Raw genomic sequence first — 18,909 nt, 5'->3', positions numbered from 1 at the left:
GTTTAGCCTTTTCCCTTTGTGCCAAGGTAGGTGCACCCACACATGTTAGGTACAGTTTTCGTCGGAACACCTGTGGGAACGCGGGAAGGTAGGACATGCAGTGTTGGCGGTGTGTTTTGGTGGGTGGGCAGAGGGAAATGTCTGAAAATTGTGTGGGGTTTTTGGCCAAATTTCAGACTTTGCCGGAGATTGTGGGCAATAAATTCTGTGGCGATTCGTGCAAGTCAAACCCCTGTGGATTCCCACGGGTGTCTTCTTTTTGAAAATGCATGGGGTTCCCTGTTTTCCTTGGTGGCTGTGACACCCTAGGCCCAAATCTGTAGGTTGTGCACAAGAGCAAAATCTGCTCTGCCGAAATACTTGGGGTTACCAGTGGTTTAGCCTTTTCCCTTTGCGCACAGGTAGGTGCACCCACACATGTGAGGTACTGTTTTCGTCAGGACACCTGTGGGAACGCGGGAAGGTAGGACATTTGTTGTGTTTGCGTGGTTTTCATACCGTTTTCGAACATTTGCTGCTGCACTTGGGCACACAACACTTTGGTTTCCCAAATGTGCCCTACATTTAGTCGCTGCTTTAGGCACTATACACTTTTGTTACCTGCACACGTCTCCTACCCTTCAAAAGGTCTGCCTGTGCTCTTTCAAAAAATGTATGCGTGCCATTCCTCACCACATTTGTTTTCCTTACTTGCACATGCTAGGTACGTCTGTTCAGGCCGTAAGCATAAAAAACCTGTGTACCATGGCTCCGTTTTTGGCTTGTGGTACTGCTTGTTTTGTGAAACAGTACGAAAAATTTGTGATTTCCTAACTGGAAGAGTCGGGAGAATGTAGCAGGGCATTGCTTTTCTCAAAATTCACAGAAGCCATTGCCTTACTGGGCCAACAATTTCCACCACATATCTTTTTTATCTGTCATTTTCCCAATTGTTCCCCAAACTATCGAAAATGTTCCCTACATAGTTGTTGCCTGACCTGTGCAAATCACCCCTTCCTAAACAGCTTTCCTACCCTCCTCTTCCATTCCGTCCATGCATGTCCTATTGGAAAAAAAGGCCAAAATCGCCTACCTCTTGCAAAACGGCTGGTAACCGTATCAAATTATGTTTTTTTGGTTTCCAGTCAACCTATTCTTAATCCTGGAAAATGGCAGATTCAGCACAGCAAACCATTTGTTCCTAGCTCTTATAAAGAAAAAACACAGGCTTCTTTGTACATCATTTTATTGGCATTTTTGGAAAAACACATTTTCTCAATTTTTTTGTTATTTTCTCTCAACCTCCCCCGCCACCCACAGCAAACTAGGATTCCTTGGTGGCGTTATGACCACCTACATGTGGGAAGAAAAGGGGCCAAATGTGGCCGCGATATCTCATGTAACAAAAAAGTTACAAGAGATTGAATGGCGACATACCGAAATCACCAAAAAAGGCCTTGCCACTGGGAAGAACCACCCTTGGCAGTTGAGGGGTTAATAGAAGTCTAGGCCAACAAACATGCCACCACTGTGTCAGAGTCCTACTTTGACAGCTGTAAGGAACTCATGGTGGCAACAGTAAAGACAGACACAAGTGATCACAGTTCAAGGGTGTTTATTTAACTGTTCATGCAGGGTGGAAAAAATGCCTAAACTAATCCTAAATCTAAAATGGGAGCAAGCCTCAACCATCAAACTAAAATAAGGCAGTCCCAGTGACATTGTGTCAAAATAAAAAGCGTATACTAAGAAAACCCTATGGCCTATTCCTTACGCCAAATACAAAAGAGTGTGGGATAGGGTATTCAAATAAATAAAAACGTTATTACAAATAATAAGTCGGGATGTGATTGCCTTGCGGTCTCCCTTCACCACATTTTCAGCACAGGACAAGGTGGGGCTTTGGCGCACATCTCGAGCCTTTTCAGCACGAGCTAACAGTTCCGTAGCTGCTATCAGGTTCTTCGTTGGTTCAAATAAAAGTCTCTTGCCTTTGACGCCTGATGCTCTTTAGCAAGCAAACACAACGTTCTTGTTCAATTAACACCTTAGGTGATGGCTTTCCCCCTGGTCCCCCTCTTCTGGATGCTGAACCCACGCAAATCTTATTCAACTATTTGTCCGAAGCAGTTATTTTCTTGATGAACTTTGGGCAGTGACTTTCCACCCCTGGATCTCCCTCGGCCTGGCTCGGATCCTAATTGACAAGGGGGACAGTTCACCTCCCCTTGTCCTGCAATGCTTCCCACTCTCACAAATCTTAAATAGTTCTTTGGGCTTTGCCCCTGATTGTCAGCGTCCCTCTGCTAGGTTCACCCTCGCTGAACTTTGGTTGTCAGCTTCCCTCTACCGGGTTCTTTCTCGTCGACTTCTGTAACACATTGTTCATGTACATGCCCCTTTGTCGGGTTCACTTCGTACCACACTATTCTGGATTGTTGGCTTCCCTCTGCCAGGCTCAGTCTTGCTAGCCTTTACCAACAATTCCTCATGGGACTTTCAAACTCCGCCCTTTTCCATTATCATCCCTCTGCCGGGTTCACTCTTGCCAATCTTCATGAAACACAGTTAATGTGCTAATTTTTCACCATTTGGGATTCACAATTCTCTGTCGTTCAAAGACTTTCAATGGTACAGAGGATTTTACGAGACCCCTGTATGACCCCTTTTACCTTTCCTCGCTGGACTTCTGGTTACAGTAGTCTTTTACCGTTGGGTAATCGCATAGAGTTTTTTGAGGGAGCACCCACGTGGTGCAGGACTACTCTACTGCTGGTTTTCTCCTTTCCTAAATACAGTTCTTTGTCTGTTCAAAGTTCAAATAGCCACTTGCTACTTTCTGTTCAACACAGTTCTGTTTCTAATCAGTTCTCCCCTCGACTCACTGGCTGTGATGAACCACTTGGCTTTCTTTCTCCTTGGAGTCAAGGTTGGCACCACTGAGACATGCGTTTCTCCCCGGCTTGGCAATCAGCAGAGGAGGGTCTCGTGTACCGTAGACATCTGGTGCCACACACGTTGGCTATTGTGTGTGGACTTAAAATTTGCTCTGCTAGAGGCTTCACAGGCCTTGGTCGGGGACAAGGTTGACTTTCCCCTTGTTTGTTTTGTTTGTTTGTTTTATTTGCTTATATATCGTGCCTAACCCATGGGTAACTGGGCGCATTTCTTGGATACATGGTTACAGAATACATATTATGAGATATTAATATACAATGGGGAACAGTGCAAAAAATGTACAGTCAATTTCCAATATCTTACAATTTACAGAATATACAAATGCACCAGAACTCTGGTGTATGAGCAGAATTAGTTCAGACAGGGGTCATAGATATGAGGTCATGTCAGTAGGTAGCAAGGTAATGAGGTATATGAGGCAGCATGGTCAGTTAGACAGGGAAAAGAGACAAGTTTTTATTTTCTTCTGAAATGAGAGGAAACTGGGTCAGTTCTGAATTCTGCAGGTAGTTTGTTCCAAGTTTTGGCTGCTAGTACTGGGAAACTGTAACCCCCGGCTTTAGTAAGTTAGAATTTCAATTTGAACCTTGTCACCCTCTCGGTCTGTGCCGTCTTTCTCCTTCTCTTGCTGAGTTAGCTCTTACATCGTGCCTTCTAACTTGCTCGTACTGTGCTGTTGTGCTCCACCTTTTATCCCTGTGAGGAAGGGTTCGGGCCGTCAGGTGTGTGTGATTCCGATCAATTGTCTGACCTCTGACCTTGCCTGACTCTTGTATTGGGACATGTCAGGTAAGCAGCTCTGGTGTTTGTCTGTTGTCTTTCATGTTGTGCTAAAGTGTTTTTGCAGGAGAGGGGGGGGGCAGTATTTTAGAATATCCTACGTGGTAGGATAGGTAAAAGGTGGTAGAAGAAGGGGGATACCACGTCTCACCCGTCAGTGTCCCTTTCCCCAAGGACCACCCCATCCAAGTGATCCTCCGTCACTGGTCCGCCCACAGGAACTGGATCCGATGGCCATGTCCTGGCCACCTGGATGACAAATTCACACGCCCTTACAGTATACTTAATGTATTATTCTGCAGTTTGGAAGCAATAATAAGTACTTCAAAAGAATTATCAATCTACGAACCAAGGTCAGATGATGAAATGGCATTCGATACTGTGGCAGTTGGGTTTAATCCTCTGGCGGGAATGTTCTAACTACCAAATTTAATAATGAGATTCAAAGAAAATAGAAAGATAGCTGAGCGAGGTAAGCGATTTTCTGAAACATATATATTTGCTGTGCAGAGAACGCAGGTTTGTTTCCCAGCAGAGGCAACTCATTCTGTCACTATTCCGAGCTCCATAAAATGAGTAGCCATGGGGAACAGATGCTGTACAATTCGGAGAACAAAATGGTAAGACAATGCATCATAGGAAACAGTGGCAACTTCAGGGCTTCATGAGATTTGAAGTAATTCCCATTGCCAATAGAGGTATTTCTTTAGGTGAGTAAAAATATATTTTAACCCTCAATTAGTTAATGTTGTGGAATCCATACTTCTTTGCACCTAGTAATTCGTTACAGCAATAATAACCACCCCTGTGGGCTTCACAGGCCGGTAACGGTGACAGGGGCCAAGTTACCTGCCTGTGAAGCCTGCCGAATAGGCTGCTATTGCTATTAGCACCCTAAGTTTTTTAACCGGGTGCTAATAGCAGGGTATTTGAGACCCGTTTTCTCCAACACATGCTTGCCCAAGATGGCCACCATGGAAAAAGGTGGGAGCCCCTCTTCCATTTCCACTGCGGCCGCCTTGATGCTGAAGTAGCTCGATGGCAGCGTCCTCCACAACAAACAGAAGGTGAAAGGGAGTGGGAGCAGGTGGGGAGGGTGGAGGCAGATAGCAGCGGGTATGGCAGGTGGGGGGAAGATGGTGGGGCAGGTACCAGCCACTTACAGCTTACTCGGAACATGGGCTTGGATCGTAAGCTTCAGCCTGTGATGCGCATAACCTGATTAGCACCTGGGGAGGGTGTTGAGCAAATCAAATAGTTCCTCTTATAGGCCTCATTACGAGTTGGGCAGTATCCTGACTGCGATACAGCCCAACTTTATTTGCGTTACCGCCCACTCATCCGGCAGTATTACTGCTGGATCACGGGTTGAGCGGTAAACGTTATTCCCCATTCCCCATTGGGCGGACCCTTAAATGCAGCAGTAACCCGTCACCACCGCATTTAAGGGCTACCGCCCAACTCATGATGAGGCTCATAGTAATTGCCTGTTTTAGTGCGCAAACATGCATGCTATACCATTTAAGTATAAGGCTCTGCTCATCCCCAAGCATTGCAAAAACAAGTTAAAGAACTTGGATATGCTCTATTCTGAGGAAGTGAGAAAGTGTCACATGTGAGTGAACACGTGAGCATGATGTTGCACTCTCGGATTCGGAGGACAAAAAAGAGTCTAGTGCGAGACAAGAAGAGGGCATACAAGTAAAATCAAGGGAACAACGCTGTGAATCAGAAAAATGGGAAGAAGTGTGTACTAATGTACTCTGGGAGGGAAAAAAAGTGCAGTGGGAGAGAGTACAAAGTAGGACCTCACTATATGAAACAGTGAGGTAAAGCCCTAAATGTCAGAGAAGCAAGAGTTTTGTCTTGTACTCCAGCATTCTCCATTTGGAAAAAGAGTGCGATTAGAAAGCCATATCTTAGGAACGTGCAATCAACGATTAAATGTATAGAGAACGAGTACTTCAAAATCATATACTCTGATGGATGGCCGGAATCCAGAGAGATAGCCAGATTACTTCACCAAGAAAAGGAGAGAAGGTGAGTATGCCTAAGTGAAAACAAGAGTCAAGAATACTGAAACATTTGTGACAGACTTTTCATTAATGGATTTTTGAACTTTCCCTTCTGTTTCGGAGCACTGTGTCACAGGAGACAATGGGCCTCGTTCCGAGGTTGGCGGTAAGGGGTTAACGGCGCTGGTAAGGGTGCGGGTGCCGTTAATCCCTTATGACCATATTACGAGGTCCTTTAGCAGGTCCTGCTAAGAGCGGCTGGTTTTACCAGGCGCCCTTAGTGGGAGCCGCTAAAGGACCAGGGAGCGAACAACAGGCCCGTTGTTAGCTCCCTCCCCATTCCCATTGAGCCCTATGGGCGCTCGAACGGGGATGGGTTCCCTGAATGGGGAAATACCGGGTCTTCCAAGGTTGGAATGCCCGGTATTTCCCCATTCAGGGAACCCGCACCTGGTATGCGGTATGGGGGTAGCCATGGCGCTAATAGCACCATGGCTACCTCCATACTCATAATGACCCCAATGTGAGTTCCCTAAGGTCCCTCTAAATATCTTTCATTGGAGTTTCAAATGCTTCCTCAGAGGGATGGATGGAGGGATGGATGGATGGATGGAGGGAGGGAGGGAGGGACAGACGGAGGGAGGAGAGAGGGAGGTGAACTTTGAATTTCAAGACTATCACAGAGAAGGGAGGCTTAGGCAGCAACATGTATCAACATGAAAACTCTATTGGGGAGATGGAAGGAGAAAAAAGCTTTGCATGACTTGATGATGTAGAAGTAGAGAGGCGGCTAGAAACTGAGACGGTAAGAGATTGAAGTAGGGGGTTCTAGAAGGACCGGTAAAAACAATGTTGCAATTCTGTGTCTGATCATTTATTGTGCTAGTAAAATAGGTGTTTGGTGAATACTTATATTAACGTATGGGGAGACGGCGCTAGAGAGCAGTCCAAGATGGGCGGCCTCCCTGTGTGCTCCGTGAAGCTCCCACGAAATCCTGATGAATCGTTGCTATCGTGTTGGTGAAACTAAGCTCTGACGCCGGCATTATCTAGGCGAGGCGCTTTCGAACCCAGATCCACAATTATTCTGCCTGCTGCCTGACCCTTCGCCTTGAGACTCCCGGTGGAGAAGAACCCCCCTCCTCCCCGTGCAGGCCCAGAGTCGCGGCCTCTGTTCGGGCATGGAGGACTGGGAGCGTGGAAAATCGTTCGGCGGTGAGGTGCCTGTCGCCCGACTGCATCATCCGGGAGGCGACAGGCTCCGAGACTGCCGGATGAGCCCTGCGGTCTCGAGGCTGTGGCGCCTGGGAGCGGCCTGAGAGGAGCGACCCAACCAGTGCCGGTGCGGGGAAGAATGTCGAGGCAGCCGCCCGCGACCAGCAGCAACCCACGTACGAGGGCCCGACGCTTCCCCTCGCTGCATACACACGCGCGGCAGAACGGCAGCAAATCCCTGAGCTCCCCCGTGTGACGGGCAAGTCAACGGAACCGCCAGGGCCTTGACGGGTCACGTGACAGCGAGCCGGGAGTGAGCGGCGCTGGCCCCCGACCACGAGGCATAACTCCTGAGGCTAGGTCGGCCTGGAACCCCGCTGCCCCCAGTCCAGAAAGCAGCAAAAAGCGACGGGAGGCGCGACTCAGGCACGCATGTCAGAGGGTCCGGGGAGAAGAATTCAGCAGTGAGCGGCACCCCAGAGCTGAAACACACTGGGACGCCTCGCTGGCCCTGGAACTCCAGACATCATACAGAGGCACCCCATATGGACCCGAGCCCTGAGAATTGCTATAGATTTCCCGTGGCGCCGGGCCCCCGGTGCTAACCCAGAAGCGTACTTCCCAACGGCACTGCCACCTCCCCTCAACCCAGCAGCGAATAACTGGTGCATAACGAAGATGCCATATCATAGGAGGTGACACAAGGCCCTGTCTCCAGGCCGGTTCGCTCCGCCGCCTGGCCCGGCAAGCTATAAATACAATCGCCCTGCCCGATCACAAGGACCAGCACCACACAGCTTCCAGAGTCGCGGACGCGCCTGTCCACAACAAGAATGGGGAAACCAGATAGGTCGCTGAGAAAGCTGCCTTTTGAAAGTTGCTCCTCTACCAAAACAGCCCCCCCTAACAGTAGGTCTCAATCCCCCACCCAGGCTCCACCTCATGACGGAGAAGAATCACAAGACTTCGATATCAGGGAATTACTACTTGACCTCAAAGCTGGCATAGGAGGCCTGAGTGGCAAACTAGACACACTTTTCTCCAAAGTGGACCAGCTCCAACACCGGCTGGACGAGCATGCGAACCGACTAGACGCAGTCGAGCAGAGGGTCTCAGACCTTGACGACGGGACGTCAGCCATGGCTACCAGAGTGTCCTCACTCGAAGCGCAGATGAAAATAGTAACGGCCAAAAATGAGGACTTAGAAGGTCGCTCCCGGCGCAATAATATAAGGATCGTCTGAGTCAAAGAGCACCAATTGACCACCAAGATGGAGGACCACGTAGAGAAGATCTGCACTGACTTGTTCGGCCCTAATATCCTGTCCAATATTGTTGTAGTTGAACGAGCTCACAGAATACCTAACTCGAGACCTATCCCCGGGACGAACCCACATCCCATTATAGCTAAGCTGCTGAACTATAAAGATCGTGACGCAATCCTCAGGGCCGCAAGAGACAAAGGAGATCTGCACTACGATGGTGATAAGTTACAGTTCTTCCCAGACTTTTCACAAGCAGTCCAGACACAAAGACGGTCGTTCACAGCTGTGAAGCGCAGACTGCAGGAAAACCAAATTCAGTATTCAATGATATTCCCGGCGAAACTCTGCATTCAATTCGAAGGGAAGACCCAATTTTTCAACACTCCCGAAGAGACAAGTGACTATCTGGATCGTAACGGCTGTAGGCCTGCCCATAGCAATGGTCTCCCACAGAGAGGGAACCGCCCGAGGAGAGACCCGCCATAAAGCTATCGCCGAGAGCTAACACAAATCAAATTCACTCGCTCTCTGCCGACGCAACACATTCATCTCCACGAAATAGAAATGCAACAGTGGGAGGGAGCAACCTCGTCTTGGAGGGCTACTAGCGCCCCTTGCACAGCAATGTTGACAGTTTGGTTTATAAGGGATTGTTTGTCGTGGGCCTGTTGGGGGTTGCCCACCCAAGGGAGGGAATCGAGTTCAACACAGCCGCCTTTCACCCCGCACCCCCACCCCGCATTGAGCACGCAGCTCAAAGCTGCCCGAACAGAAGCCAAGCTCTCCAGAATCTCGCATGAATCTATTCATCAGTCACATCATTCAAACCCATCAAATATAAATTCACCAGACCTCCCTGATGGCAGCGACAACACTTAAGGTCGCCACCTGGAACATTTGTGGTGGTAACCAGCCAGCGAAAACAAGGAAAGTCTTCCAATATCTCCGAAGGCATGAAATCAACTTTGCCATACTGCAGGAAACACATCTCCTGCCATCGTCTGAACTGCACTGGGCCAGATCCTGGGGCTGCCATAGGTATGTCTCATCATACGCATCCTATGGCAGAGGAGTCGCAATTTTAATAGATAGGAGAACGAACATCAGTGTAATAGGCTCGCAGAAAGACTCTGAGGGAAGAGCCCTATTGGTGAGGGGGATAATCGCTGGAAAGGAAGTAGTAATTGTGAACTCTTACGCACCGAATACCGATGGTCCAAACAACTTCAACTGGGTGATGTCCCAACTAGGAAAAACCAATGCGGCAACCATTATATGGGGAGCAGATCTCAACACACCAATTGATCCCAGGCTAGACAAATCCCACAACACAGCGGGGAACCCGTCCAAAGCCAGCGCTCACGTTCAAGAGATCTGCCAGACATTTGGCCTAACTGACACCTGGAGGCAGCATAATCGTAACGCTGAGGACTATACATTCCACTTTGCTGTCCACAACACTAGTTCCCGGATTGATTATATCCTGGCATCCTCCCACAGCCCATTCGTCTGGGGGTCGAGTCAAATCTTGCCACGCACCCTGTCCGACCACTCAATGGTCACACTTGACGTCTCCCTAGCGAGCGCAACAGTTCCTGGACTCAACTGGAGATTCAAACATGGCTCTCTTGCCGACACAGTCTTTGCAGATGAACTACGCAAGGAAATAATGGCCTTCATCGAGACAAACGTGGGTTCTGTCGAGTCCCCCGGCACCATTTGGGAAGCTCTAAAATGCTTTGTACGTGGCATATGTCTGGCAAAAGAAAACGGCATACTAAGATTGATCCGGAGAGAGCTCTCAAGTAATGAGAAGCGTTTGAAAGCTCTAGAGCGTCAAGCTCTCATTGCTCCAAATTCTCACACTCAAGCCGACCTAAAGGAAGAACTTCAGAAGTTCAGGGAAACGGCCGAACAGGAGATAAAATTCCTGGGTCATGGTCGCCAGATCCGGCAATATGGGGAGGGTCAGAAACCAGGCACCTTGTTGGCCCGCCTACTGTCAATGGACAAAACCCTGACACGAGTTGAATGTGTCAAAGACGCTCAAGGACAGCGGGTATATACTGAGGAGGAAATCGCTCTCACGTTCCGGAATTTCTATCAGAACCTGTACAGTTCCAAAGGTAACTCAGATCCGAACTCTATACAGGAGTATCTTAACGACACTGAATTATACTGGGTGGAGGCAGACCTGTGAGAACCACTAAACGCTCCGATAACAGAGGAAGAAATTCTGGAGGCAATAAAATCCCTTCCAAACTCCAAAGCGCCAGGACCAGACGGGCTCATCTGAGAGTTTTACAAAGCCCATGCATCCAGCCTCACCCCACTCCTGCTCCGCGTCTACGAAGAAGCAGTTGAGCACGGAAGCCTTCCCCCCACACTGTGCAAAGCCAGTGTTATGGTACTACATAAAGCCGGCAAACCCGCAAATGAATGCGCATCTTACAGGCCGATCTCCTTAATCAACCTGGACAATAAAATTCTTGCCAAAATACTTGCAACACGGCTACTCCCTCTCATGCCGGCCCTGGTGATTGGAGACCAAGCCGGATTCATTCCAAGACGCAGTACCACATACGGCATCAGTAGACTGTTCGGAGTCATTGAGGCCATAGATCCAACACAACAGGCGATTGCGGTACTTCTTGACGCCGAGAAGGCGTTCGACTCTGTTGAATGGCCATTCATGATGGCAGTGCTTAGACAGATGGGCTTTGGTAATTTCTTTATCAAGTTAGTGTCTCTGTTATATAACGACCCGCGGTCATATGTCACTCTGGGTAACACTAGATCCACGAGCATATCACTAGAGCGTGGAACAAGACGAGGCTGCCCGCTTTCTGCACTGATATTCGCCCTCATCATGGAACCTTTGGCTTCGAGATTACGAGAAAACCAACTGCACGAGGGCTTAAACTAGGTCCTCACAGATTGATTGTTTCTCTTTACGCTGATGACGTCATATTGTTTGTCAGTGACCCCCAAGAAAATCTTAACCCTGTAATGCGCGAAGTGATAAGATTCGGCCAAATCTCAGGGCTAAAAATGAATCATTCCAAATCGGTAGTGTTTCCCTTGACCCCCAATACAACTGAATTTATTGACGATCACGGCTTTAAATGGGAGCACTCAAAGGTGCATTATATGGGCATTTACATGTCACGTAACCATCATGAGATTTACAAAGATAACTATGTCACCACGCTAAACTCAATGCAAGAACGTATCCATAGGTGGAAATCATTACCGTTAACGATATGGGGTAGAGTATCCTTTATCAAGGTGCTCATTCTTCCTAAACTTCTGTATTTATTTATAAACATCCCACTACTCCTTCCCAAATCCTTTCTCCAAAAAATCAGGACGGTAGTTCTAGAGCTCATATGGGCGGGTAAACCGGCTCGTGTCGCGTATAGCAGTCTGGTGTTGCCAACATCCAAAGGAGGTCTGGCGCTCCCAGATATAGAAAAATACTATTGGGCGGCCCAGGCTCACTTCCTGAGCTATTGGTACGCAGATCATTTTGTTCGCCCACACGTGCAAGTGGAACGAGCCCTGGCCTCACCCGACCTGCTAAGCGCTGTCATTATAAGCCAAATCCCAGTCCCATATAACACGCTTAATACAGTCTTGTCTACATACGCAATCTGGAAAAAGATGGCGACCAAATACGGAGTAGACGTGAGATTCTCCCCTCTACTTCCAATCCGATTTATTCCCGGCATTCCTCTCACAAACGAAAAAGTGTTTCTAATATGGGCTGACAAGGTCAATGTCCACTCACTCGGAGACCTGTTCCCTGAGGGCACCTTTCTAACCCCACAAATGGCCAAAGATAGGGGGGGTAATACTTCCCTAGATGTTTTCCTTTATTTTAGATTACGCCATACCTTACACAAGTTATTTCCCTCATTTCCTAAACAACCCCCCACCTTGGAGTTACTACATAACACAATTCAAGCGCAGGGGGAAGGGAGATTGGTCTCGCGGTTATATAAATCCATGGTGGCCGATATTGGGGAAACCCAACACTAAAACCTAGCAAAATTGGGAGACTGCCATTCAGGAGACGATATCCACAGAAGATTGGTCCTATATCTTAAACCAAACCCAAAAGGTTGCACTGAATTCTCGTTACAAATTAATACATTTTAACTTTGTACACCAAATATACTATACCCCAGTCAAGAAGCACAAACCTCATCCAGACACGTCGCCCCAATGCGAAAGATGCACAGCGGCTCGTGTGGACTTCCTCCACTTAGCCTGGGACTGCCCCGGAATACGACGTTTCTGGAACTCAGTCTTACAAATAACTGCTGACATCATAGGCGAACAGGTGACCCCGCTTCCGCTGGGGCCACTCCTGGGTCTCACTAAATACCTTCAAGCTGCATCACGTAAATTAGCAGCCCTCCTTCTGGTGCTGGCCCAGAGGAGGATCGCCATGTCCTGGGGCAGAGGCCCACTACCCAAACTTGATGACTGGAAAAGAGACATAACATACTGCCAGAATGTGGAAAGCGAATTTATAAGAACCCTACCATTGCATGCACGCCCTCCAGACATCTGGGGACCGTATATCGCATATCTGCTAAACAATGAATCTGTAGGCTCTGATTCGTCTGGCACCTGAAAGGAGACTATGGAACTGAGATCCTCCACATCCCTCTGAACCTTAAATTTCGGGCACTAATGAAGAATTAAATTGGGCTCTAACTTCATGCGGAGGCGGGAGAGGAAAGGGTGGTTTCTGGGGGGGGACAGTTAATGGGTAATGTTATGAAGTTTTTTTTTCCTTTCTTTCTTCCCTTCCTTTTCGCCCAACCCTCCACCTTTTACACCTCCCCGTTTCCTTTTCCTCAAGTTTTGTTTGTGCACCTTGTTGGTGCAATTGTATTTTGTGTGTATGTTAAATTCAAAAATAAAGTTTAAAAAAAAAAAAATTAACGTATGCTCCTTTTCCAAAATGTCCATGCCACGTCATGTTAGGATTACATTTCACTTAAATGCCACATCTAGTTTCACAAACAAACAGGACCAAAGTGTAAAATGGAAAAGCCTCCAATGTTCTTATGTTTACAAACATTCCTTGACAATTGGTTCTCTAAAATGTTTCAATATCTACTTAATTTGCTTTGCAATCCTGTGTCTACAATGTGCTGCTATCTAGCGCAATTGGGGCATTTTACATTCATATTGAAAGGTTTCATGTGGTATTAACTAGCCACATGCATCCAAGCCATAAGTAGTGTGGTGTCCTGAGAACTCTGCGTCGTTGGTATTGGTCACGCCGGGTGATGCACAGATAGCCTCCTGTATTAAGGTTAGGGCACTGGCACATGATTTGATACAATTTAATTATAGCATTCAGTTAATCAATGTTCTGTGTTACCCCCCTCTTTGTCATACCTCCGTTAACACTATCTGCATATAGAGTTTATTTGCATACACCTCTTTTTGGTTCCATTTGATTTCCACTCATCCATGCATATTTTAACCTATTCAGAAGCCTGCACACGGTATTTCACTCACTGCCACATAACGCAATAATTGATGCTGCATTACAGTTTACAGTGCATATTGTAAAGATGTTTTTTCTTTTCCAGCCTAGAATGACTGATGAGAAACAGATCATAGCTATTGTCCACCATATTGAAAAATTACTTGCTGGAAACAATTATGACGACGTGGGAGACCATCTTGCTGTACTTGAAGACATGGACATGACAGTGGAGCTTTTGCAAGCAACTGAAGCAGTCACAACTGTATATAGGGTTCTTAAGTGCTTCCCTGCTAAGAATTTGAAAAAGAAAGCAAGGCTTGTGCTATCAAAGTGGAAAGCACTTTTCAAAAATAACTACCGCACCTCAAAGCATAACCAAGATGGCTTTTCTGTCACTATGGTAGATAGCCAAAAATCAAACCTATTTGCTGAAAGACAAGTCGAGACTTTCCTGGAGCCCAGCGTGTCTGAAGTGTTCTACTTGGCAAATGTATCACAATCGGTAACAGTTCCTAAAGAAGTTGTCAACAATGCAATGGATAGTCATATCAATGCTGCTCAAGGAGACAATCCGGCCGTTCATTCGGGTCTCTTCACACACGATTTAAATCCACAAGGAAAGGAACATCAGTTGCTAGTTCTAAGGACTAAATGTACTGAACTTCTTCATCAAGCTTTGGCAGGTTCTACTGCCTGCCAAGGAAAGGAGCATGAGGCAACTTTCGTCTTGGCAAAGGAAATTGAACAGCACATTTTCTTGGCCCATGCCAGCAATGAAAAAAAGTACAAAGTTTGCATCAGGAGCAAAGTTTCCAACCTGAAGAATCCTAAACATCCCCACTTGAGCCAGTGCTTGTTTTCAGGTACCCTGAGCCCGAAGGAGTTTGTTCAAATGACTGCTTTGGAAATGGCCAGTGACGAGCGAAAGAGACTTAGGGCTTTATACACAGAATCTGCCGTTCTGGAACACCAGCTTCCGCAAAGCACAGAAGGCACTCCAACAAATAAACTGAAATGCCGACAATGTGAGAACTTCAATTGCACAGTAAAAGCAATTCCCAGAGGAACATTATTCCTTCCTGGCTGGGTGCAGAATGGAAAACCGGATGACGACTTGATGACATTTGTTATTTGTAATGTGTGTGGGGAGAAATGGTACAACAACGGATGGGTTTGTTTGTAATGTGGACTAACATATAGCAAAATATGTAGGTCTGTCGAAATATCAGTCTAAATTTACTACCCATTCACGTTCTTCTCCAGACTGTTGTATGTTGTGGTTGCATTTCATGCATCAACATTCTGATAGCATGTACACCTGGCCTTTGAGAGACAAGACTACAATATAACATCTCCCTTTCATACCAGATTCAACCACAACATACAACATCTCCGTTTCATACCAGATCTTCTTTCAGACTAGTAAAGCTGAGAACACAACAATAACTTTGTTATTAGAACATTCAATAAAATAATGTGTGTTTTCTTTAAGGCAAGGTAGTTTGTCTTCATTTTGGTATTTATTCAAAAACAACGCTGTTCCTGTGTGGTGTTCTGTTAGGTCCGTCGTTCCACAAGTATCCACAAAACATTCAGCTATTTCCAACTCTTTTTTTTCCATTATTTAAGCGAACATAGTGGTTTTACAGAAATAAGATGTTCCTTTTTTGAATTGTATTTATTTATTTATTTGTACAATTTACACATTAACAATAAGCATTCCATCAAAGTAAATGCACAAAAACCAAATCAATGTAACAACATGCAGAATACAATATACATATTTACAGGTAAAGAACTAGTACAAATTCATAAAGTCATCCCAAATCTTTGCATGTAATGACAATTTCCCTTGTCTCTTGTAAATCATTTTTTCCATATTTGCAAGACTGGACATTCCTTCAATCCAATCTGCGACATTTGGCGAAATCCGAGATTTCCAGCGCCTCAATACCATCTTCTTGCCCATACCTGCCCCTCGGAACAAGATTTTTTTCTGAGAGACAGAAAGGTCATCAAGCAACTCACCACCTCCCAAGATCATTGTTTTGAAATCCAATGAAACATCCAAATTCAGAATACGTAAACAGATGCTACGTACGTCCTGCCAAAATCCCCATACTCTGACACAGTCCCACAATAAATGTTCTAAACTACCCAATCCATTCCCACAACACCAGCATTCATCTGTATCTACCATACCTCTCTTGAACAATTGTTCTGGACTCCAAAACACACTGTTGAGGATCTTAATTTGTCTCGAGCGTTCCTCCAAATTTATAGAACAAAGCTTAACGTTAGCACACATCTCCAACCACATGTCAGGTGTAATCTCACACCCCAATCTCCTGCTCCAATCAACACTCAGTTTAGAATTCTCTTTATATGCGGACACAATCCGATTGTATATCCTGCTAGCAATTGAACCACTACCTGGCTCCTGGCTCCCTCTCCTTAAGAAAGAGATTCATCATTGCACCCCCTTGCTCTGTATGTTCCTTTTCATTACTGTTTTAACTTCTGCTGATTTTTCCAGCCAGAAACCCTTTCTATAAAGCTTATTTTCACATCTTTGTTTTACAATATCCTCCATTTTGTGAACTGCCTTCAATTTCTGAAGGAGGAAGTGACTGAAGAGAGGAAGTAGGATCCATTATGGGAGCAACAATGCTAAATAAAGATTGCATTTTCTTTTACTTTCCTCCAGCAAGTTTACAACAGCCTCGCAAAAGTCTTTTGGACTGGATGCTTTCCAGCTTTGGTGCACATCGTCCATCGGGGGTTCGAGGATTTGAGGGCATTCTGATTCCTGGGAGACTCCTTCCTCTGCTGCATTTGTATTTCCGGGCCTCTTTTGCTTTCCAATATTTTTATGAGCCAGTTATGTTTCTGAGAATTGTTTGTGTTGCTCAGCACGTTTTTCAAAGGCTGTTATGTATAGCGTATGCTTTCCTTGGTTGTATCCCGAGTACTCGTACTCAGAGCTTGATTGTATGTTGTATGACAATTTTACGAGTAAGGCTATTTAGCAAGATTACACACGTTTCAGCATTCTTTAAAAATGAAACTGTTGCAAGCATTTTTGGAATGAGCGTATTGGAAGATGACAAAAAGGCTAAGCTCTTCTGCACCGTACAAAGAGACTTCTGTCCTTTATACGAGGTGGGCAAACTCAGAGGATGGTTCTTAACAGTTAATCGTCAGAGGTGTCTGTTTTAGAGCTTGAATTAACTGTTGGTACTAAGGTACATAGATGTCCAATCCCAGAAATTATAGACCTATCACCCCGCTGGATGCCTTGAGTGCAATCTTTGGGAAAATGGCTTTGGTTGAAATTGAACAATGAGGCACCAAAATGAAATATAAAAGAAAAATCAAACAGGTTTCCGCAGACGTATGGGCACTAATTTCAATGGCCTCATACCAGGCCTGCTGCAAAATCAATTGCAACAGAATGGCCTTCCATTGTATGTTGTAGGCATTGATTTAAAGGCAAATTAACAAGGGGGGTCCTGGGAATCCCTCTGCCAGACATTAGTCCTTGTTGCGAGAGACTTACCCAGAGTCTTTAGCTCACTATCTTTCACAGAGAAGAAATATCCTAAACATATCAGTCTTTGTCCTGCCCTGGGGCAGTCCAGCACCGAAATGCTAGGCAATTCTCCTCTGAACAAGAGTACCAACAGCATCCCCAGACACGTGTTTCGGTCTGGTTGGAGCTCATCAGTAGGGAGGAGCTGTGCCTCTCTAAGAATAGTGAGCAAGGGGTCCACGTCTGGATTCCCCTAGTAACTTAGGGTGAGACCCAAAGTTACTTCCATATGCAAATTAACAAGGGGGGTCCTGGGAGTCCCTCTGCCAGACATTAGTCCTGGTTGCGAGAGACTTACCCAGAGTCTTTAGCTCATTATCTTTCACAGAGAAGAAATATCCTAAACATATCAGTCTTTGTCCTGCCCTGGGGCAGTCCAGCACCGAAATGCTAGGCAATTCTCCTCTGAACAAGAGTACCAACAGCATTCCCAGACACGTGATTCGGTCTGGTTGGACCTCATCAGTAGGGAGGAGCTGTGCCTCTCTAAGAATAGTGAGCAAGGGGTCCACGTCTGTACAAATGGGTCGCATCACTGACAAAGAATTATAGCGTCACATAAAGCACTCCAATAGTACTGTGAAAAACAGCAGAAGAAGGATAACTGAACAGAAAAGGTGATTACAACACACACTGCAGGCAGTACAAGTAGCAAAGAGAATGAAGTGGAGTGTTCATCAAAGCAAATAGAGTGTAAATAGTCATGTTGTGTTGATTTATACCGTGCACAGCTACCACCAAGATTGTGTGACAAAATTACTTCTGCCCTGCATGAGTACAATGGTGAGTAGTGGCTAAAGCGCCTACTCATCCCTCAAACTGCTACACAACAAGAGGGGATCCCAATCATAAAGGTAAAACGGGCACAGTTAAGAGAAATACCTCCTTTGCCTTTTTGGTAACATGGGGCGAGGGAAGGCTATACCCTCAAGAGGGGTGTGAATGTGATTCATTAGCTACCCAAAAATAATGGAATGGCCAATGAAGGTTCTATACAAATATGCATACTGTAATTATATGCAATAATAACTAAATAGCAAAAACTACAAAATCCCACCTCTGTAGAAAGAACATAGATGCACTGTGCGCAGTGAGATGGGGAGAAAAGGCAATATAAGCACGAATGGTCAAAAAGGATATGTTCTCAAGTTTTAAAATGAATTGATGTGAACTAACCAGTCTCTAGGGTTCACCAACAAATTCTCACCTGGGTTTCCAGAGTCAGACTCTGTATGTGAAGGTTTCCTGCTGCTGCTTTTCTCGCGAGTCTTGTCACGTACTCTGTCCTCGAAGAGATAAGGACATTCCTGACTTGCTGCTACACTTTCCCCCAAACAGTCCTGGGAAGGACAGAGTGTTGAGAATTGAGGGGGAGGGTGGCAATCCCCTATAGAGGAAAAACCGCACTGGCAGAAAAACCCTCTTGGCGGTGTTGTTGCAAGTCCTCGTAAATAAGCAGAGATTGAAAGATGGATTCATGCCATGAACTGCAGATCTTGAAGCAAGAGGAGTATGCAGTGTTTCCAGGTTGTTCCAGGGAATATGGGAGGAGTCCAATGGCAGGCGCGAAAAGCGACGATATAGCGAAGGATT

General features: G+C 46.1%; 1 protein-coding gene across 1 annotated transcript in view; it reads left to right on the top strand.

Moving 5' to 3' along the window:
• Window positions 1-15,215, top strand: part of TCEANC (transcription elongation factor A N-terminal and central domain containing) — a 94,313-nt gene extending 79,098 nt beyond the window's left edge. Inside the window, exon 2 of the mRNA XM_069640049.1 lies at window positions 13,828-15,215. Coding sequence (XP_069496150.1) covers window positions 13,834-14,907 — 1,074 coding nt within the window. The 5' untranslated portion in view covers window positions 13,828-13,833 and the 3' untranslated portion in view covers window positions 14,908-15,215. The remainder of the gene's footprint in view (window positions 1-13,827) is intronic.
• The last annotated feature ends 3,694 nt before the right edge of the window (window positions 15,216-18,909 follow it).

This window comes from Ambystoma mexicanum, chromosome 7q (assembly GCF_040938575.1).
Source record: "Ambystoma mexicanum isolate Mex_15411 chromosome 7q, UKY_AmexF1_1, whole genome shotgun sequence".
NCBI lineage: Eukaryota > Metazoa > Chordata > Amphibia > Caudata > Ambystomatidae > Ambystoma > Ambystoma mexicanum.
This window is presented reverse-complemented; position numbering and strand designations above follow the sequence as displayed.